At 48.3% G+C, this 23042-nt stretch overlaps 9 protein-coding genes across 9 annotated transcripts; 3 read left to right on the top strand and 6 right to left on the bottom strand.

The window, feature by feature from the left end:
* Nucleotides 1-1800: 1800 nt before the first annotated feature.
* On the bottom strand, nucleotides 1801-3588 carry ANOM_007630 (putative glycosyl hydrolase; the record flags this gene model as incomplete). Its single annotated transcript, XM_015552886.1, has 1 exon — nucleotides 1801-3588. The coding sequence occupies one exon, from the start codon at nucleotides 3586-3588 to the stop codon at nucleotides 1801-1803; it is 1788 nt and encodes a 595-aa protein (XP_015405331.1).
* Nucleotides 3589-4920: 1332 nt separating this feature from the next.
* On the bottom strand, nucleotides 4921-5566 carry ANOM_007629 (RBM8 family RNA-binding protein; the record flags this gene model as incomplete). Its single annotated transcript, XM_015552885.1, has 2 exons — nucleotides 5258-5566; nucleotides 4921-5151 (listed from the first exon to the last, which is right to left on the bottom strand). Exons 1-2 carry the CDS (start codon nucleotides 5507-5509, stop codon nucleotides 4921-4923), a joined length of 483 nt encoding a protein of 160 aa, XP_015405336.1. The 5' UTR covers nucleotides 5510-5566.
* Nucleotides 5567-6461: 895 nt separating this feature from the next.
* On the top strand, nucleotides 6462-7228 carry ANOM_007628 (uncharacterized protein; the record flags this gene model as incomplete). Its single annotated transcript, XM_015552884.1, has 2 exons — nucleotides 6462-6469; nucleotides 6535-7228. 2 exons carry the CDS (start codon nucleotides 6462-6464, stop codon nucleotides 7226-7228), a joined length of 702 nt encoding a protein of 233 aa, XP_015405335.1.
* Nucleotides 7229-8347: 1119 nt separating this feature from the next.
* Nucleotides 8348-9491, bottom strand: ANOM_007627 (Bax Inhibitor family protein; the record flags this gene model as incomplete). Its single annotated transcript, XM_015552883.1, has 2 exons — nucleotides 8896-9491; nucleotides 8348-8831 (listed from the first exon to the last, which is right to left on the bottom strand). The coding sequence occupies exons 1-2, from the start codon at nucleotides 9423-9425 to the stop codon at nucleotides 8348-8350; spliced, it is 1014 nt and encodes a 337-aa protein (XP_015405342.1). The 5' UTR covers nucleotides 9426-9491.
* Nucleotides 9492-9871: 380 nt separating this feature from the next.
* ANOM_007626 (EKC/KEOPS complex subunit CGI121/TPRKB) lies at nucleotides 9872-10583 on the top strand (the record flags this gene model as incomplete). Its single annotated transcript, XM_015552882.1, has 3 exons — nucleotides 9872-10030; nucleotides 10093-10215; nucleotides 10269-10583. The coding sequence occupies 3 exons, from the start codon at nucleotides 9872-9874 to the stop codon at nucleotides 10581-10583; spliced, it is 597 nt and encodes a 198-aa protein (XP_015405341.1).
* Nucleotides 10584-11320: 737 nt separating this feature from the next.
* slx4 lies at nucleotides 11321-13797 on the top strand (the record flags this gene model as incomplete). Its single annotated transcript, XM_015552881.1, has 2 exons — nucleotides 11321-12127; nucleotides 12187-13797. 2 exons carry the CDS (start codon nucleotides 11321-11323, stop codon nucleotides 13795-13797), a joined length of 2418 nt encoding a protein of 805 aa, XP_015405344.1.
* A 511-nt stretch (nucleotides 13798-14308) lies between these two features.
* ANOM_007624 (Zn(II)2Cys6 transcription factor domain-containing protein) lies at nucleotides 14309-16069 on the bottom strand (the record flags this gene model as incomplete). Its single annotated transcript, XM_015552880.1, has 3 exons — nucleotides 14309-15046; nucleotides 15115-15345; nucleotides 15464-16069. The coding sequence occupies 3 exons, from the start codon at nucleotides 16067-16069 to the stop codon at nucleotides 14309-14311; spliced, it is 1575 nt and encodes a 524-aa protein (XP_015405343.1).
* Nucleotides 16070-17374: 1305 nt separating this feature from the next.
* ANOM_007623 (cyclic nucleotide-binding domain protein) lies at nucleotides 17375-20202 on the bottom strand (the record flags this gene model as incomplete). Its single annotated transcript, XM_015552879.1, has 2 exons — nucleotides 17375-17718; nucleotides 17784-20202. 2 exons carry the CDS (start codon nucleotides 20200-20202, stop codon nucleotides 17375-17377), a joined length of 2763 nt encoding a protein of 920 aa, XP_015405338.1.
* A 2084-nt stretch (nucleotides 20203-22286) lies between these two features.
* Nucleotides 22287-22962, bottom strand: ANOM_007622 (uncharacterized protein; the record flags this gene model as incomplete). The annotated part of the gene is made up of 2 exons (XM_015552878.1): nucleotides 22287-22444; nucleotides 22509-22962. 2 exons carry the CDS (start codon nucleotides 22960-22962, stop codon nucleotides 22287-22289), a joined length of 612 nt encoding a protein of 203 aa, XP_015405337.1.
* Between the last annotated feature and the right edge of the window lie 80 nt (nucleotides 22963-23042).

The raw sequence follows: 23042 nt of genomic DNA, 5'->3' as shown, positions 1-23042 counted from the left end.
AAGGGAAAGAAAGAAAGCCAAAATCAACCAGATGAGGCTGAGTATGCTCTGATACGGAACGAACGAACACACAGAGCCATTGTTCCCTCCCCACCTACTCGCATTTCTACCTAACATAACCTAACCGACGTCAGTTCCAGTCTTATCATAGGGCCTTTTTTTAATTTCCGCAGTTCATCCATGGATTGCCTCCCTGACCGAATGACGATGTTAAACCGACTGTCGATCAGCAAGCAGTGATCAACGCTGATTTGGCCATTCTTCCATTCCCATTCATGACCCTCATTTCCCTCACCCCCCCGAATTATTCCTTCTCAAATTTCTCTGCCGTGCTGGGAAGTTTAATATCAGATGTTCTTGTTCTGGCAGACGAAGGAGAATTCGACCATTTTGATCACTTGACCGATTTCTTCACCGAGTCATGGATATAGAATAGATTCCTATCTGAATGAATGAATGAATGACTATGATGAATGAAGGAAATGACTTGACTTGACTCTCTCTCTACCCAACCCCAACCACTACAACCCTATCACTACATAGCCCCCAACTCCCAAGATACGAAAACATAAAATAAAGTAAAAGAAAAAATAAACCAAGATAAACGCTCCGGCACTAGTTGCATGTGGCTTCAAGCCATACCTTCAAAATTTGAATGCCTGGGGGACCCAAGAACCCGAACTAGGGGAAACCTTGGCACGGCATTTTTCCCCTTTCCCCTTCCATTTCCATTCCCTGATTTTCCCACCTTAAAATGGGTTCTCCGGAGAACTGGGACGACGACGGATGTTTTTGTTGGCTAGGGTTTATCGTAGGGTGGTTGGAGTGGGGACCGGGGGAATATTGATAGGTTGGTTTCATCGTGACTATAACATACCTTACTCGATGTACTCCCCTGTCGGTAGGTACTTAGTGAGATATTCATCGATCGAGATCAGTTAGGTGTGTGGCGTGTGTGATGTCCTGTCTGTTTCATGGGATGCTGAGTGGTCAGCGAAATGTCTGTCGAGAGTATCCAGCGAATATGCCCGCTCAAGGTGGGCTATTTTGGGTTCGGCCGAGTTGCATTGACAGACCGTCAAGTAGGGGAGGAACCCAGAGGTATGTCCTGCCCAGGTGGTCGTTCATACATGTCTAAAAGGCTGTACCACTTCATAGCCCGTTCAAATCCCGTACTTTTACCCCATTGAATGACTACGACTCTGCAGCATTGGCCCTTGCTCCGGAACACCAATTTGCTTCCGACATGCAGAAGGGATGTGTCTGTATGTCCGATCATCGACCCCGGTTCTTGGGACAGGCTCGTGTGTTCTGAATACATCATCCGACTGCCTTCACCGGAGGGGATCCGTTTACCTTGCGTGGAATACGAGTAAAGTTTGTCCGACAAGAGACCTGGTGATCAAAGAGAAGCCTTTTTACCGGTCTACATGAGCAAGGTAATGGGTCTCTGGTCTCCCTTGATCCTAGACCAGGTGGCCTAAGCTGGTCCAAGATGTAACAGGAAGAATGCAAAAAGTATACATTGGACCAATACTAGCAAGGAAATCATCATGGCATCCGCGAGTTCGGTCTTTCACTTCCGATAGACCCAGCCCTTGCGTTGGCTACCCTGGCCAACTCCATCAACGCCGGGCCATATAACTCAGACCAAACACCAAAACATAGCCAATCGTAAGAATGCTCCCAAATAATTTATACAACGCAACACACGACAATGATTCCCATCCAGTGCCCAAATTTAGGCAGCATCGGGATGAGATGCACTCATTTTCCAATGGTACAAGGCTCGCAGGACAGCTACACCTCCAGATTGCGTCTCCACAGTCCTCCCGCGGCCTCGGTCGTTATAATCCGTCTGATGCAGCCCAAGAGCAATTGCATCGCCAGTCGAACGTGTCTGGCCGGGTGCATATGCGGGGTATATTGGTCTCTCCACTCCAAATCTGGAATCCCCGGATGAACGGGATGTCCCTTGAAGTGGCTGAGAGCCTTGTGCGTGGGCGCCGTAGTTCCGGTAGTCAATCGCATCCGGGGGCAGAGGCTTTCGTAGATGAGAGCGTGATTAGTTTCACCGTATCGCCTGCCCCACCACATGCCAAACTTGCCGTCCTTGTCTCGAGTCATCAAAGCGGCCTCGGCATTGTGTTCGATCCAAGGCCGATATTTGCGGCACTGTGCCTGATGCCAATCATGGATGTACTCCCAGTCGCTGCCCGACCCCGTCGTCTGGTTCGCACTCGCCAGGAAGCGTTCCTCTTGTGGACGGATAGGTCGACAAAATTCAGTGAGATGATTGAAGAATATACCCTTGAATGTTTGTCCATCTTGAGAACAGCCGCCCCCAGAGTCGCATGCGTCCTCCAAGACGCCTCCACGGCCGAGGCCGGCCCACTCCTGACTTTTCATATTGTGCCAGCCTGTAGCGTTGATAACTCTGCGGACAAGTTCATGCCCATCGTATAAGTACTGCCATGAAGCAGTGGCCAGCCAGAGGCCCCTCAGCCCGCTGAGGATCACTCCTTGATTATACGTGTATACCATCTTATTTAGGACGTCACAGTTGCGGGTGCCGGGCTCTTCTGCGCTCTTCCACCCACTGACATGGAAACCATCCCCATAAAGACCCCCAATCCCCGTCATATTCGAGGCATTGAGCCATTTGTACCCCTCGACCGCAGCCTGCAGATGAGCGGGGTGGTGAGGATAACCATCCGACCATACTTGATCGTCAACACTGTTTGGTACGAAGGGTGAGTCAATCGCATCACCCGGGAAATAGAGATACATCGCAATGCTAGCCGATATATACAGTTCGTTCGTTATGGCGTTTTTATAAGGCGTTAGACGCGGGTTCCAAATCATTCCACCTCCGCAGAGGGAGATGTCCCATCCACCGGACGCAAGTCCATAGAAGAGCCTCGCTCTATGGGCAGCCGGAGTACGGAACTGAGCCCCATGCCAGTGGTGGTTCCTGGTTAGATTGGACCCTGAAGGGCCGTCAAAGTGCAAATCGGAGTGCAATACCTGCAGATTGAGGTTTTCTAACCAGCCCAGCACAACCCACAGCATATCGTCATAGGCCTGAGTTCTCACTGCAAAGGCATCTTCACCAAAATAGAATGCTACGGTCTGGTCAAAGAAGTGGTTGATTAGGTTCTCGAAGGATAAAGAGCGATGCTTGACAGTTGAGGCATCGGTATCTGGGAAAATACTAGACGAGACATCTTCCGTGGAAGAAGACAATGAGGCGACTGAGGCCGAGAGATGTGTACCGATCACGGCAGCAGTCCAATCGATACTAGAGGGCCAAGTACCTTGCCATAGTTCAAAGTAGGTGTCCTGCATTACATTCAAGGCATGAAGCAAATCTTGCAGCGTGCGGCCGATGGATTCGCTGGACTCGGGGGCCAATTCCGAGGGGGACAGTTTCGATTGCCTTGACGGTGATCTGGCTGGTGCATCAAGTACGAGTGGTGTTTCTGGAGGTGGTGCCAGTATGTCTTGCGACCGCAGCGCCAGCGCATGGGTACGACATAGAAGCATGGATATGCAAATGAATCTAAGAATGTATGCGAATGCGGCCATGGTTCCTGTATTCTATATCTTTCCGGTCTTCTTTGAAACTCCCGGTGCGAAAAAAAATATTGTATAGTAGTCAGTCAATTAAAGAAGGCCAACTGACCGGGGGACCTCGACTAGAGGAACCCCCCACCAATTAAAGATGCTTCTCAATGCAAGATGGAGAACCCTCGGACGGGGGGACGAGAACCTCAAATAGTAAGGGAAAGAAAGAGAGCGTCCTGCGGCCAGTGGAGTCAAGAGAGAAAAACAATATTCATATCATGTTTTTCCCAGTTGTACACGACGAGGCCGCACTCGTCATAGTCGAAGAAGTCTGCATAGGAAGAGGAAAGAAGGAAGTCGGGCAGTGCGGGGGTTAAGTTGGCACTTAATTCAATCTACGGAAGGTCCAGCGGGGACCAACCCGGCGCTTTTATACCCTAACTGATCCTTCTCTGGAATGCGTGCCGTTTTTGGAAACTCGGGTAGGGTATGATTGTTTCTACTGACATGTAGTAGTGCAGGGTACTATTGAATGGAATTCCTCTAATTCTACTACCTTCAATAAAGAAAAGACCTTCTACAAACCCTTGTGGTTTCTTGACATGGTGTCACGCGCCCCCTGGGAAACAAGATCATGAGTCCGAACACAGTCTTCTGATATCGTCTTCGTATTCCCAATTGACATGCACTACCCCACGTATCATGATCTAGGACAGTAGGAATGGAACAGTAGCTGAACTTTACAGGATCAGCCGACCTTCTAAATCGATGCGCTAGTTGCAACTACTACCCAATTCTCTATTAAATTGGTCCATTGACGCACTAACACACAAGTATGGAGCCAAAAGCAAGTATAGAACGACAAAGGCTGCACGGATCTTTGTATACCATGCGTTATCACGCGGTATCAACTAATCAAATCTTAGATATCCTAGTAATGTGAAATCAAAATCATGGGAGTTTTATCTGTACCCCATGTTAGCAAGCGATCGGGTATCTTCCTCAAGCGCGCGGTCGTACCGGATTGCTATTAGATCAAGACGCCAGCATGTATCTCTTTGGGTAACCATCCTATCAAACGACGAGCCTGTGAGGCCCCACAAGAGATAATGCTGGCCAGAAGCACATTCGCCCCAGTAATCAATGCTCGTCGGAGCGGTGCGTAGAAGTTGAAACCAGAACCAACGTCTTATGAATCTCAACCGTGGCATGACCCTCTCATGAAAAACCGACGCAGGCGAACTGGGCATGTAGAAAACAGAAAGGGCACCATGCCGGGCCTGTATCAAGCCACGTATTCCGGAAAAATGGATCTAAAAAAGGAGTCGACAGAACCAATCCGAATGATATCGCTTACTCCCTCTCATCAGCGCCGGGGCTGCGACTCCTCTCGCGACTCCTGCTGCGGCCTCGTCCACCACGACCACCACCTCTTTGCCCACCAGCCTTGCCTTTGTTCGAGGGAGGCGGCCGGACGAATGCATAGTCAACTTGAATTGTCTGGTCGAGCAACTTGGTTCCGTTCAAGTTCTTGATGGCTTCTGTAGCTTCGGGCAGAGTGGAATATTCGATCAAGGCGTATCCCTGCGGTAATTTACGGTCAATATCTCTCCATTTTCATCTTGATATCAGCCGTATAAATAAACGATGGAACTCAAGCGGAGCAAAATCCATGTAAATATCAACCTACCTTCACATAACCCGTCCGGCGATCAAGGTTCAAGTTGAAGTTTTTAATCTCTCCATACTCCGCAAACAGATCGGTCACGTCTTCCTCTGATGCTTCTTCGTGGATGTTGGTGGCGATCACAATCCATCCTTCGATACTGCGCACTGCAACAGCCCCGGCCTGGGTTCGTGGCTCGAAGCCGCCGCCAGATTGCGCCGGGGCTTCCTCCTGCTCATGCGAAACTGGCGGATCTACCTCCATTTCTCCGGACATGGTGGCGTAAGAGGGGTAATAATTGGTAGAGGTTTGTAGATCAAAAAGGCTGCCACGAGAAGAAAAGCACAAAGCGAGTTCCGGCTTGACGAAATCGTCCACAGTGCCTTGGGTCGCGGAAGCTTGGGAGCGATCATTCATTGCCAGAGGTTAGCTCGCGGTGTGCTTATGTAAGCGCGTTATCAGCCTGATCGATGGGAACTATGGCTAGAACACAGCAGCAACATGTTTCTAAAATCTATGACTTGTAAAGGAGTATTTTCATTTCTCACGGCGATAAAGAATGCAGTACACTAAATGGTACTCTAATTATGTGATACGAAGCAAGTTTAACCCGATCAGAGACTCCCAATATGTCTTCCAACCAAAACTGATCATGCAGCACATTTTCACTATCCATTGTAGGATGAACAAAGATCTGTACAGTATATAATAACAACATTTGGAGATGCTATAACTGCGTATCTACTGTAATAGACAGAAGAGACAAAGCAGGGGACATATGACTACTGTATGGTCGTGAGAGAATAAAGCTCCCCAAACATTGCTAGCACGAAGCCGTAAAATTTCACTTGGCCTGGGTAGCCCAGAATACTATGCAAAACTCAGTTAAGTGACAGGTGCTCCAGTAGCCTATATCTTTCAGACACAAGTCATATAGCCCTTGGTTACCGACTAAGGCATACTAGTACCCGGTAAAAGCAGAGAAACAGAGTGCATTATCGTGAGGGCTCTAGTCCTCATTCACCGGAGTAACCCTATGCCCAGTCTCTTGCAAGCAATCAATGAGTGAATAAAAGCTAGCTGCCCTTCACTCGGCCCATGTTGTGTTTCTACTAGTAGTGATACCATCACACAATGTGCTTCTTCACAAAGATCATACTCATGGCAGTATCCTCTTGTCCAAGAGCAAGGACACACTCATTGAGATTTCCAGAGCCCAGAAACCAAGATGCGCTGGTAAGCTTTGAATAATTGCCAGTCAAGACGTCCAAGCTCTGATAAACCCTCTTTTGCACGTCTAGTGACGATCCAGAATGTGGCTGTCAGCCTTATCCCAGGAAGAACAGAAAGGTTGAGGTAGTATTGTACGGCGACCAGCCTGGCCAGTTTCGTCTACTTAATCAGCAAGGCTCGAGTATCGATGTGATCTTTGACCCAGTTGGGAACGCCATGATCTTGCGCGAGATAATCAATGACCCCACGAGGAAGTACACGTTTTGGAATTTTAGTGTGCAACTCGACGCCGCAAACTTGCATTTCAGGAACCTAGAAGGGCTTGCCGATGGCTCTCTGATACTCACTGTTCGGATACGAAGCTCGGCATGTACCGTGAGAGGTAGTATGATGTCGGTGAAGGAGAAGATTTCTGGATTTGCGCCTCCTCGTCTTGAAAGCAAATTGTATAACGACCTTTACCTGTGCGACTGGCCGCGGCAAACGCTTCAGTTGTTCCTCCCAGAAGAGAGGCTCGTGGAATGGAAAACAGTAGCATTGATCCTCAAGTCGTTTGGAAGAATCACAGCAGACCAGTGGTCTGATATGGTGTGGATGGAGAACAGGCCATCTGTTGCTGGTCTGAATTGGAGAGCCATTGAGAAGGATATTAAGATCTACAAGAACAGATTGGTCGTGCCGAAAGCTAAGGGGAAGCAGACATACGTTATTGGTAAAGAAAATGATATCACCTTACTGCAACAGGACCCTGCTATTGACTAATCTACTTGGATCCTCGTGGCATCCCCTAAGGCCAACTCAATATATCAAGCAGTCTGTGCAGATGTCCTGGGATTTGATATGGCTTGTGACCCACAGTTACTAGGTGTTTGTATACTAGACTTACAAACAGAATCGTCACAAGATAACCCTCTGAAAAGTGACAGAACAAAGAGCTTCAGGAAATTGTGATAACCCTCTAGAGCTCTTATAGACTCTAAGTCAATGACATAGATAGGCATAGGCTCTCCATGGATAAGGGGAAGCCTGGGGCGCATTCCCCGACTGACCTTATGCACGAGAGTGGGCTTTATAGGTATGAGCGTGCCAATGTGTCTTCTGTGGACTTTAGGCAGACCTTCAAATGATTTTGTTCCTAGTAGGCTGGTTTGCTGGTTTGCTGGGCGGATGAGGTCTGTTTCGAGTTTTTTGGCGTTGACACACTTGGTTGCGTTTGTACTGCGAGCTGTGGTATGGTCAGAAATTACTAGATGCTTGTCTTAAAGCTGTATTTTGAGAGCGTCTTCCTAGGTTACATATGCATAGCTGTGAGCTGCACATACACGTCTTTCGATTCAAGCGAGAAGATGGCGTCTACACAGAAAGTAAACAACCATACTATTTCTGACGAAGAAGTGAAGGCCGAACTACGCAATGACTTATTACCTCAACTAGCATCGGGAGCTCTCATTTTCTTTTCGTTTCAAATAAATTTTTATTTCTCAGGTGGAGCGGAGATAAATATTTCCATCTCTAGACGTCTGAAATGAAATCCAGATATCTTTGCTGTGACGTTATGCCAAATTGATTATAGAATCGGTTTGCCGACCCTGCGATTCAACACAAGTGGCTAAATTGTCTCACAGAATGAATTATATATGTGAGGCAGGCGATGAGCAGCTACCAGACAGCTACCCCATCCGAATATAATACATAAGGAAGTCAACGAATTGCGAAAAAAGCGAGACCGAATTGAATTCACTTTCCTCCAAGATTATCTCCCAGCGCCACGGCTTCTGGTTGTTGAGTGAGATGAAACCAACGTTTCATTTCGTGTCATTTGTGGCCTTGTCGTTGATCAGAGTTTGACCAGTTTAGTTAGACGTCTCTTGATGCAGCAGCTTATTTTCGGTTGTTGCGCTGCATGGCCAAAATCTGGACCATACGGATGAAGATGTTGATGAAGTCAAGCTCAAGGCTGATGCTCTCGTTGACAACATCCCTCCGGATAAGGCCCCTCTGAGCCATACGAGAGTGGTGCAGGACCTTCTGCACATCGTAGAGAGTGAAACCACCGAAAACAGCAAGACCTCCATACAGCCAGATCTTCTCAGACCACATCAAAGTGCGGGTGGCGGTAGCGGGGAGGACAAGAGGAGCGAGACCAGAAAGAGCAACGATGGTCACACCGGCGAGCAGGGGAGCACCAAGGTACAGGTACTTGTCCTGCTTAGCAGTAGCACCGACAAAAGCAATAGAGCCCATCATTCCAACAGTGTAAAGACCAGCACGAGCAAGCAGAGCGGGGTGCATGAACATCAAAGGCGAGAGGAGGGCTGCCTGGGTGACGTTGAAGGCGGTCCAGAGACCGTACTTAGCCAAGTAGCTGGGTGTCTGTTAGAGAGATTCTCTGCAATACAGATCAGGCAGATAAGAGAATAAAGACTTACTTGTCGGGAGAAGTGTAGTAAGTACCATACATGGTTCCGATGCTTCCAACCAGGCCTAGACCAGCGACAAGCCAAGGGTTCATGGCCATCAAACGGTAAGACCATCCGTTCATGTGCATAGCGCGAGCAGCAATACCAATAATAGCGATACCAAGTCCAGTGTGCATGAAAGTCTCGTTCAGGTAGCTGCGCTCGTAGGGAGCCATGCCACCATCCTCTCTAGTTTCGCGGTTGAAGATCATGTTGGTTGCCAGGATTGTTCCACCGACGATGGCGGCGCCATACAGCAGTCGCTGAGTGAGATTGCCGCCCTGAGCGGCACCGTAGGTAGGTTGCATGTAGGTACGACGGAAGGCATTCTGGAAGGTCTGTCTAGATTTCGCAAAGATCGAGGAAGTGGCCGGGCCGAGAGGCTTGGATTGAGATGGCTTGAAAGGTGAGTTATGGAAGAATCGAGCAGTGTTGGCAGTCTTAGGGACTTGACGCAGCGCCGATGGAACGGCGAATGGACGCCGTAAAAAGAACGCCATGGTTAAAATGGGATGGCGAAGTTGATGGTTGATGATGGCGGTTTAGCGTCGAAGGAGATGCAGCTATTTAAAAGCCGCGGGCCGGTGATATCAGCATTTCAGCTTTTCCGGATTAGGAGTGTTTGCTCCCGTACCTCATGCATGTTTGCTCCTTTCACTGGTGCTAACCCGAAAGTTCGAGAAGTGGAATCACGTGTGACTCACAGCTTAGTAACGGGAGTCGGCGATAACCAGGTTCCATTCTCCGGTATCATAGTGGGGGAGGGGGAAAAAGAGCTGCAGTTTTGCCGATACGGACATTGCATATCCCCGATTTTCTTATTCCCTTGATCTCTACTGCAAAGAGGTGGAACTGGAACTACCTTTACTAATTGACCGTGATTCTCAACATCTATTGCCCCATTGTCGGCTTTTAGAGCGTCAACGCGCATAACTATCAGCTCATCATGTCTTCAACATTAGAAACCATTAACCTGCCCCATCTCCCTTCTTCTCTGCCTGTGCATGTAGCTCTCTACCGAGACATTCAGAATGCCCCATTTCTTCGACAGCAGCTCATCTCCGGGAACTCGGACTTCGAATATGCGTTCATTGATGCAAGCATGGTATGGCATCGATGTCAAGAAAGCTCGCTAAAGAAATCAAGGACCCTGACCACGACATGCAGGTTCTCTCGAAAGCGCACGTTTCGTCCGCAATTTTCAGGGCAGTAAATGACTATCTCAATGAGCGTCTCAAGTCTCGTAATGTCCACTCGGAGATTGTGTTCTCTTTTAGTCCCACGAACAATGTGGGTTGATTTGTAGCTGATAACTCGATGCCCCAAGAGCTAACAGCTTGCAGATTGCCGACTCCTTCCGGAAATTCGGTATCAGCGACTCAACGAAAGATTTGTTGGTGGTAAAGGTGTCTATAACACCGGAAATTACCCATGATTCAGTAGCGACACATCTGGCACAATCCGTCGAAGGCTCCCCTGTGCCCTTCAATGACGAGACTCTGTCCGAGATCGCAGATGTTGCAAAAATCAAGAAGGCCTACAAATTGGGAGCCCTGCCTTCTGCCCCTGCGGGTCAAGTGAACGGTGCTGGAAACAGTGATAGCATGCGACTCGAAAATTCCATTATCGGTGCGATTGCCCTGCGAGGGGCGACTTGATTGCTTGATGGTCTCCAACTTCCCACGTCGACCTGGAGTCCATATAAGTGACCTCAGGTCGAACGACTTCCAATACAATAGGCTCCATCTCGCCTGGTTGACTTCTTTCGACGAGACTATGGGCAATGGTGCCGAACGCAGGCGGCCAAGCGAGGTTAGTGGATGAGTACTCCACTACAACACAAGTTTTGGCTCTCGCTCCCTTGACACAGGCGCGAATGGCGCTATGCCTCTGAGCAACATTCGTGTTCAAATATTATATTATCAGTGACTGAATGATGTGTCGCCTTGGAACGCCTATTCACGATATATACTACACAACACTGAAAGAGCTGATCTCCCAATACTGAGACTTGTATCTAACGCACATTATTCAAGAATATACTAGATCCTTAAAACAGCCTTCAGTGGCAGTTAAGAGCCCCCCGTAGATCAAATACAAACGAATGCAAACATTCGCTGTTAGGAACCGGGAATACAGTCGGTTGCCCTGCCCACTGATAAATAACTCCCAAAGCGGTAATTCAGCAACTTGTGCCAAGACGAACCCGTTCAAGCGTTCTCTTTCCAACAATTACTCGACAACTTTGACATACATCTCAACTGTACTTGCCGACATGGATTATCAGTGAAAAGGAATACGGAGAATTTGCGGGAGCTTCATATTGGTGGATTGTCTGCGCCCATGCCAATCGCTTATTCCTACAAAGCACAGCGAATTACGGTAGCTCGCCACCATGAGCGCCGCGGCGGACGTTATCGTCCTCTCTTCATCCCCAGATTGCATGCCCAAAGGCTCTCCAGCGCAGCCTGTTCATGATCCCGTGAAGCTGTTCGATTTGTCCCCGCCAAGTTCATCCCCCTCTCCGGTACGATCGCCATCAGAGTTATTTCAACTTCCTACGCGCTCCAGGTTTTTCGAGGTTGAAACCCCATCACGGAATAAGGAAAACAAGACACCCAAGGAACCGCCGGCCAGAAAGCTTCATTCTAGCTTGAAATCGAAAAGCACTTCCTTAGAGGACAAACCAAAGCGGAGGGGGAGAAAGCCCGCAAGTGAGTCGCAGACGGTACTTAGTGGTCCGGGGCCCGCTGGCCTAGCACAAGAGGGCACGCCGGAGAAAACTACAGGCGCCAGGACGAAGCGCGTAGATAACGAGGGCAAGCGTGGAAAAGCTGCGAACAAGATCATAACAGGGAGGGTTGCGAAGTCTGGCAATGCGCAGACTAAATCGCTCCAGGAGAAGATTATGGATGTGTCGACCCCGAAAGCAGTATCGCAATCGAAACCTTCCGGCGAGGCTGTTGATCTGGGCAACGATGGACTACAATTAGAAGCTGCTGTGAAGCGGAGAATGGATTGGACGCCCACTAAGGATACCACTGTGCAAACGGTAGGGTTGAGTCGGGAGGAAGTGGCAGAAGCCAACCCCAAAAGTTTTGGTGGCCTGTTATCTGAGTACAGCTTCAGTGATGTTTCTTCAGCTTGCAGTGATGGTAGGAACTTTGGGAATGACGGCCCAACGAAGCGTAGACGTATAGAGGTATGGCGTATATTATCCATCTCGCCCGGCGTTTCAAGCTAATACTCATGCTCGAACAGCTCGTGGACTCCAGGTTATTTGGCTCATCGAAACCAGTGTCGCCTGATATCGACGATATAAACCTCACTGACGATAATCAGCGAAAACAGCCAGAGCCCATGCAAAAACAGAAGAAACAGACTAAGAAATTCACGAGCCTTACAGCTCGTGTAACAGCAAATTATCTCAATGATTCCCATGAAGGATCGGATTCGCCAAGCAAAGAAATCACTACTTCTCGAGAAAGTTCAGCAACTGCAAGAACTAAGGGCTCGAAAAGCAAAGGGAAAGCCGTCTCAAAAACCAAGGAGCCTGAATTCATAGTTCTTTCACCTGAAGAAGCCACAAAATCTCTAGAAAAACAGGAACTCGTTTTCGGAACTTGTAGTCAGTTAGAGCGAGAGGATTCTCCGACCTCACTAAAGGAGCTACAGGCAGCCATCAGTGAGTCGGAGAGGTATGCTATGGCAGAGCCTTCTCCTCTGAGTTCAACACTATGTGCAACACCCACATCGCGTTTTACTACTGCAAGAGGTCTATGGTCTGTTGCAGCCAGAGATCTAGAAGGGTCATTGATTCGGCAGACAGAAGTTGTGGACCTGGTGGATACGCCTGAGCCTGCTAAGATGACGACCTCGATCAACGATACCCGTAATGAGAAGGTGTTGGAGGATGCTAACATTGTTACTCTTGGAGAACCATCTGATTTGCCCCGGAGTGAGGCTCCTAGGCTCAAAGCTATCCCAGCTGCGAGAAAAGAACCATACCCGGTGCCTGGTATACCCACGACGAAGGCTAGCGACAAACCTAAGGAAACCACCTCACAACATTCTGAGCCACAACCTGAAATGCCGCATTACAGCGGTTTCACCGATGCTAAATTATCGAAACAGGTTGCCTCGTACGGTTTCAAGCCCTTGAAAAACCGAAAGAAAATGATCGAACTTCTCCAAAAATGCTGGGAGTCCAAGTATGGTAAAAGCACAACCTCAGAAACTCATGCTGGCTCTCAAACCACATCCACAGAACCAACTCCCGAAATCACCTCTTCCGAATCCAAGACATCTCAGAAACAGTCACGCAAAACCACCAACTCGCGAAAGACAACCACAAAGTCCAGAAAAACACCATCAACCAACGACACTATCACAGCCCCAAGCACTCAATCAAAACCAACCCAAGCACCACCAACATACTCCTTCATCAACGTCGAAGAAATCCAAGACTCAGAAGAAGAAACCCTACCTTCACCCTTCCGAGTCCAAAACCGATATACATTCCAACCCCCCGAGACCCAACAAGCCTTACCCGTCTCAAAAACACTATGTAGCCCATCCCGCAGCAAACCCCGTACCAACAAGTTGACGACTAATAATGGCGCAAATCCTGATCAGAAACAACCAGAACTAACCGACCAGATCCTCAAGGCCATGCACGCACAGCCAGCGGGAACGCCTGGTCGTCCGAGCTGGCACGAGAAGATCCTCCTGTATGACCCTATCATCCTCGAGGATTTCGCCACCTGGTTGAACACCGAGGGTCTAGGCCTCGTTGGCGAGGACCGGGAAGTCGGTGCCGGGTTCTTGAGAAAATGGTGTGAGAGTCGGGGGATCTGCTGTTGCCATCGGTGAGCTTCCGTGAGCAGCGAACGTCAAATATATATGTCTTGGTTTAGCCGCACTATTTTTACTATTTTGCCTTTCTGGAAGCCAATGTCTAGCATCGGAGACGTTTTTGGGAGCAGATGGAAGCAAGGCAGTGTTTCTTGGGCGTATGGAGGTTTTCCTGGAGTTTGGCATATTTATCATTGGAGATACCCTTTTATAGAATTTTATACTTGTGGGTGAAGCCAAAAAGCCTACACAACTAAATACAATCTAGGTTACTGCATATTCGCAAAGATTTTATCTCTATTTCTGAGATTCCGAAGAATAGCCCTTTCTTTTCCTCAACAGACCGACTGAACCTGATCATAAAACTACAGTAATATACAAATAACCATCGAAATTAATTTGTACAGCAGAAATCATAGTAAAAGAAATAAGTATAAGCGGTATAAAATGGAAGAAAGATACAAGATCCCATCACAAGATCCCCGCTCAAGATAACACGAGAGGGGTACGAAAAGACCCCAGTCCAGATTCACTCCTCATATAATTCGTTGTCTTCTGCTGACTGTTGCAAAGAAGGGGCATCCTCAGTCTGCGGGTTGTCGTAGACGTAGGATGAGTCAGGTTTAACCGGATGAGCTCCCTGGGCAATGACCTGTGCAGGAGGAGAAGTATAGTAACCTATCTGGTTGTTATGAAGTTGTTGGATCTGCAGCGGCGCAGGATATTGCGAGGGAAAGGTTTGCAAAGGCGGAAGCCCTTGACCCAGTGGGGGATTAAAAACACTGTACTGGGGAGTGGGGAGCCCGTGAGGCATTCCATCCATCTGGCCGTCGAGGGGTTGGTGAAACCGCTCACGGTAAGAATTAACGGCTGTGTCTTGATGGAGAGTATCTGGTTGGAGACGGCCAATTTGGGGGTAATTAGTCAGTGAACCAAGTCCTTCTCCATTCTGTTGCGGATGATAGCTAGGAGCCGTTTGTGACGGACCACTGACAACGGTGTCTAGGCCAGGATGGTTCAATTGATTAAGATCCAAGCTTCTAGCTGCCGGAACTTGCGCGGTGCCTTTCCCGCTGTAGTCCCTGCGGTGTTCTGTGCCTACGAGGCTTGGCCAGGAAGTATAGGTAGGAAAGGTCGGCAGAGAGGAAAAGTTTCCCCAAGAGTAGTTTTCTCGAGAAGTATTTCTTGCAGGAATGTTGGGGAGAAGCACAGCAGGAGGTTTTATGCCATGTTTAAGCCATGCAACTTTGGTGGCCCATGTTTTCCACTGGAAGAAAGAGACGAAAATGTCAGCATGGATGTCAAAATATGGTACGGAACTGTGCTTGTGCTCACATCATCGAGTTGTTTTTCCAGCTCCTCGATTTTGTTTCTGTAATTCTGTTCGCGTCTTTTAAGTCCATCAAGCTCCTCGTCCTGCGTTTGAATTCTTTCGTCCTGGTCCCTACTCCATCCGCGATAATGAGTGACATGAGTGGATGCATTTGTTTCGCCGCACCATGAGTTTGTCTTGATACAATTTGAACATTCTGTGTCCTTGTCACTGTTGCATCTCGACTTGAATAGCTATTGTTTGGCAAGTCAGTAGGACAACGATAATAAAATGGCGTCTAGATGCAGCAGGACGGAAATGAACTGGGTTATTTATGAATGAATGAGATGCGGGCTCGATCAGCGCACTTACTCTGCAGTAATCACAAGCTGTAGGCGCTCTTGTGAGAGGCTCACGCTTTTTGAATTGTTTGTCGTCAGGGGCCCCATCTGGGTATTTTTCTTTTGGGTATTCTTCTTTCAGCGCTTTCTCGTGCTTCTCCTTTGCCGCTACCCATTCGGCCATCATTTTATTTTTTCTTTTATGGTGATTAGTGAGGTATGCATCTCTCCAATCTAATTTACCTCTATTTTGCGTAGGTTCATGATTTTTCCGAGCTTTTTTCTTTGGTGGCTTCCGCACATTTTGATGAGCTGTAGCATCTTCCAATTCTTGCGTGGCCTCCAACACAGCCCTTGAGGGATCGGTAGCTTCCAAGGCAGTGGTTATAGGGGCATCGCGATCTTCAAGTGGAGGTCTGGTTGTTGAGATTTCCTCAGGAACAGCTGTAGCAGAAGGTATCTCAGCAGTCTCGACCTGCTGCGAGATTGTCTGTTCGACAAGTTCGGGGTTTGGGGGGCTAAGCTGTATATTTTCGAAGAGCAACGCATCGTCAACAGTATCTCCAGCATTGGGCATCAACAGCTCGTCGTCGTAGCCCTCAAGGGCAGCCTCATCAAATCTCCGTTTGTTAGACATTTCAATTGGTGGGCAGTCCCAATTCGAACAGGTTATGGGACAGTAACTGAGAACTATCGGCACTTGGAAGTGTCTAATGCTCAGAGCTGGTGGAAGATGCAGGCAGCTTAAGTACAGGTGCCAGGGGGTACTATAGGTAAGGGCAATACATGTTGTACACAGGATATTACCGTATATTTATGTTGATCTCTGGGGATTTCGGTCCCGCCTTTCTCGGTGAGGATTCCATTATCAAGGTATTCCAAGGGACAAGGACAAACAGTATACAATGAACCGTACAATGCCATACAAGGCTTTCGCTGCGGAGGGCAATTATAGTGAAATCAATGACCTTCATGCAGTCGCAAGATTTGAATGCCATTGTTAGGCATGGGCCATTTGAGTAGGAGGTGGAACGTATGCGCAAGAGTACGGTTCAAAGGCATTGTAGGATAATCTGAAACTGTACATTGCTGTATTTTGTCAACGGATGGTTCGGTCTTCCACAGGGTGAAAGGAGCCAAGGCCTCTCTTACCGCATTCAATAGTAGCGTCCGATGGCCCTTTGTTGCTGTACAAAGCAGTCTTTCGCAAAGAGAGGAAAAACCTGATTGATGGAACATAGAAAGGTCGGTCATTGCAAAACTATGGGGATCTTCGTATCCTTAAGAAGTCTGCGGTTGCGTATAGTTGATCGATGTGGTGAATAAGCGGCGGTTCTATTCGGATAGGCAGGTATATCCAATGATTCCAAGAGAGAACAGAAGTAAGAGATATGATGAAACGGGAAAATGGCGAAGACGATTCTAAGGTACATACAGAGACGTTCCAAGAAAAAACCAGAAATTGAGCAGCTCCAACATGCAATGTAAAACCAAGCCGATCCTGGAGCAAATTATGCTGCCAAATACTCTCTCTTCAGAGTAAAACTCCTGCCATGCCCATATAACGTCAACAGAAATCGTGAAAAACATCCCGATCGAGAACAATGACACAAGAGTGGACGAAACGAAGCGAGACGAATGCGCCCTGCACCAGCGCACTTCAAGAGACCCATGACGGTCATCAATCATGATAAGGCAAGAAACTGAAGGCCTTGAAGATGAAAAACAACTCCTGGGAACAGAACACCAAGGTAGACCAAGCGAATGCGACATGAAAGAAGAATATAACGAAAGAAAAGGTAAATATTAAACAATAAGTTTTCGGATATGGGAGATGATATAGGGGCCAACTAGTTGCAAAGTGACACCGGCCGACAAGGCCATATTTGCGCAGCAACAAGCGATGTGGAACCCATACGGATGGGCTAGAATAGTGCAGAAGTCATCGAAATACTTTACCATTTTGAGCCACTGTCTCAAAACTAATTCTGTTCTGATATTTCGAATGTCCGCCATCTTCGAGCCAGGGTGTGAGATTCTTGCACTGGCTGACATCAAATGACTCCAACTGGTTACAGCCGTCAGCCACTGCCTCTACCCCCGCGCCCGTGACTCGAACGCAGCCACGAACTGATAGTCGATTCAGGTGCAAGAGATGAAGGCCAATGCTGCGCAGGGAAGGTCGGAGATTGCAGAACCACAGAAGGACATATTCAAATAAGTCAACTGAGAACACTGAAGAGCAAGGACCTCTGTTGCTGTATCTGATAATGCGCAACAAAACGACTGTTCAAAGGTTAGTGGATGTTTATATCTCTTTGCGATAACCTCGAGGAAAGTTGGAACCCGACGCCTTACCAGATCCAATTCCTGTAGCTGCTTAGCAGCATTAGTCAAATAGACAATCGCTTGGTCGGTCAAATAAGTGCAGTCGGCCAAACAAAGCTTCCGCAGATTGGTGAATCGCACATTCCCCCAATACTGAAATCCTTGATCCGTGATGGAGGTACAGCGCGTCAGGTCCATTTGTTCAATCCTGTGAGCAGCATGGGACGCAATATGGTGCATCGACCGGTCGGTGACGTGTTTGCAGTATGACAGCGTCAATTTCGTCAGCTTGGGGCAGCCGAACACAGCACCAGCTGCGGTTTGCATGGTGGGCTTAAGAACCCCTTTACTCGTCTTCACAGGCTCATCTTTGTGTTGTCCAGGCATGACCCAACCAATAATCCGAGCCAAGAGTGTGTCCCCGACTTTCCGGCAGTTGCTCAAGTCCACCTCTTGTAATCCATTTGCCGTGCTCGCCATGTCAAGGATGGCGGATGCAGTGACGTCCCAAACACTTTTCATCTTCCACGCGACGACATTGGAACCGCATGTGGCAGCCAATTTATTGAATCCCTCATCGGTGATGTGAAAGCAATTGCTAATATCAACATAGCGGGGCCTATTCCCAACGAATGGACATATGATTTTCACTAACACGTCATCGGTTATTTGTCGATTATACATGCTTAGGTCCAGATCATGCAGCAAATCTGTGGATGTATTGATGATCTCTGACCAATGAAGGGAGACCGCTCGTACTCGGAAAAGATGATGAAGTTCTAGATGGTTGAAAATTCTCACCAAGATATTATCAGGAAGAACGCCGCGGTTCACTTTGTGCGACTCGCGCTGCGTTTTTAGGGTTGTCGATACAGCGGCCTCAGGCAGTGTGAGGAACGACGAGCTTGTCGAGCGTGGTTCAGATGGTGACGGCCGTTGTTGTTCCCCAGAGACCTCCTCTGGTGTCAACGGAGCGACGGATCCGCGTCTACTTTTCAGTCGGACCTTGTCTAAGCCGACATTGAGAAATGGATCTGGGTCCGAGGGACGTAATACGGCTTGGTCGTCCGCCTTGTTGGTGTGCGGACCATCCAGTTCTGTTTCCGTGAGTGTGAGGAGGGGCATCGACCGGCGTCGCGATGCGCTGATTTTAAAGTTGCTATCTCCAACAAATTGTCCAACGTCATCCGCTTCAGACATTACAACATCACCATCGGCTGCCGATTGCAGCCGCTCTTTCGCAGTTTTCTCCACCTGTTGCCGAACATCCTGGGGGCACTTCTCCCAAAACTCGGCAAGGACATCACCGCTAATCATAAGGCACTCGACCGCGTTGATAGTACGCACCGTTGCAGTCCTGCGTGGCGCCAGAGAAAGACTTACAACCTCGCCAAAGTACTGTCCCGCTTTTAGCCGCGCTTTTACTTCAAAGCCTGGGTGTTCAATGGTGTTCGGCACGGAGTGTGAGCCATCCTCTGAGTGTGTACGTTCAGTCAATACTTCAACTTCGCCGCGAACGATAAAGTAGATCTCCCGCCCTTGGGAGTCCTGCTTGATAATGTCTGTGAAAGGAGGATATGACCGGGGTTGGGCGTTAAGGCCTAAGAAATGAAGGATTTCCCCTGGAAGACCGGCGAACAGAGGTAGTTCCTTGAGTAAAAGACGCACATTAACAAGCCCGTTAGCGAGTGCGCTAGAAGCAACTCCATCCGCTAATCCAGGACTGGGGGATTTGCGTTTCTTGTTGACTGACTTCCATTTTAACGCCGTGCCCTCTTGCTCCGCAAGAGACATGTCTTTAGAAAAGGTTTCTCTCAGCCGTTTGTTTCCTCTGCGAGATACAATATCATCCACTGGAGGCGCGGATGTCTCCTTCTTCTTCTTTTCCAAGAGCATCAGTCTTTCTTGAGCTTCATCTCGGATGGCTTGCTCCACATCTGGGAAGTGAGGAAGGATATTTCTGAAGTCTTCCTTCGTTAAGACGATCAGCAGACATCTGGAGCGAGCGATAATGGTAGCGGTCCGCGGGCGATCCATCAGCACGCCTATTTCGCCAAAGAATGCGCCTGGTTCAAGATCTACATATACACTCTCGCCATCGCGGGAAGTAACGGAAACTGCGCCCCGGACCAGCCAATATATGGCCTTGGCCTCGTCCCCTTCCGTCAAGATATAATCATTGGCCTGATGAAGTTGGGGGCGCAGATGCTGTCCCACCGCATTCAAAAAGGACTCCGGAGTAGATTGGAACAATGGGAAAGAGCGCAATCGGTCGACCAGATCCAGCGGGAGAGCTTGAATATGTGAGAAGGCCAAGGGAGAAGGGCGGACCGGGCGATTGGGATTCATGACCGAGTCGAATGAATGAATTAACGAGACCGTATCAGACACCGGCGCGAGGGCTTTGGTCGAGCCTCCGCCGGACCTGCCATGGCGCCGCATGATGAACTAGTTGCGTTCCTCGCAGAAGCGTCAAACAGAATGGGTAATGGAGAGATGAAAAGGTTCGGGAGTTTCCAGAGGTAGCATATAGTGTATTTTTTTTTTCGGGAAAGCAAATCCACGGACCGATGACGTCGACGAGAATTGGGGGGATCACGGGAGAGCTTCAGAATGGCATCTTCGGTCCACGGGGAGGGCGGGGAGGAAAAGAACGGAACCGTTTCGTCGTTTTGGGAGGGTTAAAGAGAGCCAAATGAATTATCCGAGACCCCGGGGAGTTTGAGACGACAATAGGACGCAAGCCGAGAGTCCAAGGAATTTCTGGAAAAGTAGCTAAAAGAGCACATAATGGTTAGAGAGCACAACCCACAGACCAGACAGAGAGCTTTCCGCCGAATACTAATTCATGAAAGCGGGGAATGGGATCACCGAATAAATGCTATGGTTGAGCTCCACCGCGAACTTGGAACTTTCCGCCTGCCAGCAAAAAACTAACCAACTCGAGCCAAGTGGTGCCCGCCTTATCATTTGGGATTCCCTCCGCTCTTTTACGTGCTCTTGTGTTGCACCCACTGCGGTTTAGTGAGGATTCACCAGAAAAAAAAAAGAGGAGCCAAAAATTTATACCGATATTGATAGAACCCAAGAAAGAGAAAGAAAGAAGGCTGGTGTTTTTCTTTTGCTTAGCAAAAGCCCAGAACATATAGAATTGTGTCTCCAGTCAGCGGAGAAGGGAGGTGTCGTGGTAGGGAAAAGTAAAGCCGGAACACATACATTTACGCGACGAAAGTTGAGCTGTGTTAGTGGGGGGTTTTCACCACTGAAACTGATCCGCAATTATTCAGAGCATGGAGTTTCATGACAAATCACCAGAATATCACAGTATTCCTGCGGCTTATGCCCTCTCAATTGCAGACACCGAGAGGTAGTTAGTCTGATGTACGAAGTACCCAGCTAACTACTAGTATAAGAGAAGAAAACTGGATGAAGGGGAGGTAGGAGAGAACTGCGGGATTTTGGGTAAGTACCTTTATTAAACTTCAGCTGTAGGGAACAGGGAACTACCTACCACGGAGAGGTACAGTCTACAGGTGTTGGTTGGGGCCAGTGAGAATAAATGTATCCTGACGATCGTCACCCAACCCACAAGACTCATTGGACCATTTACTTATGCGGCTTTACATCGATTGAACAGCAGTTTGCTTGCTTTGTTTCCTGCATTAAAAGCATGCATTGCAAAGAAGTTGTGGGAGGGTCTTACACAATCCCTACCACCTACGGGGCCTCTTATAAGTTCTGAAAATTAGAATCTGGTAAGCCTTGAGGTAATTGGGTACAACAATTTATGCATCTCTACTACTACACATTTCTCTGCCCATTTAATTCCTTTTCCTTGCTGTTTTCTCTACCAGTATGTATTCAAAAAGGGACACCTTCGCAAAAGTGACCTTTCGTCTTCCATAAGCTAACGACATATGTTTCCTCGACTCGATATGACGGGGGCAGCGCAAAGGTGACATCCCATACAATTTGTCACTGATACCTGAGGCAACAAAAGACCTTTTACTATTGGCGGTGATTGGTGCACCACTCTCCTCGATTAGTAGCTTCCACGCATTTACCTAAGGTACCAGGTAGTAGGTAAAGTACCTAAGCTAAGTCTGTCAGAAAAAAAATTCTGACGTTGGAATTTAAGACCTGCTTTTCCCGTTTTCACTGTATCGCTGTTACAACAGTCAATGCATGAATAAAGCCTCATCGCTATGTCACTAAAAATTCGGTTCGAAGGGTTGGCTATCTCACGGAGCGGCAGTCACTATCTCTGGCCAGGTGAAAGCTAGGTGCGTATAGGGAGGAGTGGAGAGTGTTCCGTTGGGTCGGTGCGAGGAGGCGGCGCTTGACCCAAAAGACCTTGCCGATTCGGAATCATCGCTTACAGCAGGGTTCCATGCGGCTGTGGCCCGTTGGTAAACGGGGAGCACGCCGGTGTGCATCAGATCCTGTCGACTCTAGACCAGTTAGAGTTAAGATGTCGGTACAAGAATCACGACTCCTTGGCCAAATAGGTCGAATAGGTCGAATCTTCATTCCGTCTTCGATCGGCGGTTTCCCAGAAGGAAATTAACGTAAGCAGGTCGATTTCCCTTCAAAGATTCTAGAGCGTCCTGCATAAGGCCGTACACCAGACTCAGCTTCAGCCCAAGTTTTGTCGTGCGAGCAGCAGTGTAAACATCGTGACGAGCTAAACACAGACGGTGTTTAGTACTTGCTTCTGGGTCAATTTGCATCATCGACAAGAAACGAACCTAATAAACTGTAGATGCCAGAGAATGATAACCCAGCTGTCACTGTAGACAGGAAGTCTCTCCGGTCATGCCGGGCATAATCCACTGTTTCTTCGAATAGACAGAACGCAAGCGCACCGAAGCCTAGTTTTAATCCCATTTTCATTCCCTCTTTGACTCCCCCAACGATTGCCGTGTAGTTCTTCGTTTTGTGGTATTGGAACCATCCGGTCGATGTCGTGGGAAAGCGATGAGCGTTTTCGGCACGGAAGCGATATGCTGACTTTTTACTTCCATGAGACGATCCAATGACCATACCAACTGAAAATGCCGACATGGCAGTGTAAGGCAGACGTCTTCCGACTTCAATTCCAAGTCTGGGGGGTGCATCGGATTCAAAGAGCTTATCCCAGTGGAGTATCTCCATCAATGTTGAGCCTCGAGGGTGTGCGTCTGACGATTGGTGGGAGTCCATGGTGACAAATGGACTTGATAAGAGTTTGTACTGTAACTATTAGTTGGGGATAGTACAAAGTTTCGAGCAGATAACGCGTT

This window comes from Aspergillus nomiae (genome assembly GCF_001204775.2).
Source record: "Aspergillus nomiae NRRL 13137 chromosome Unknown contig00209, whole genome shotgun sequence".
NCBI classification, from domain to species: Eukaryota; Fungi; Ascomycota; class Eurotiomycetes; order Eurotiales; family Aspergillaceae; genus Aspergillus; species Aspergillus nomiae.
This window is presented reverse-complemented; position numbering and strand designations above follow the sequence as displayed.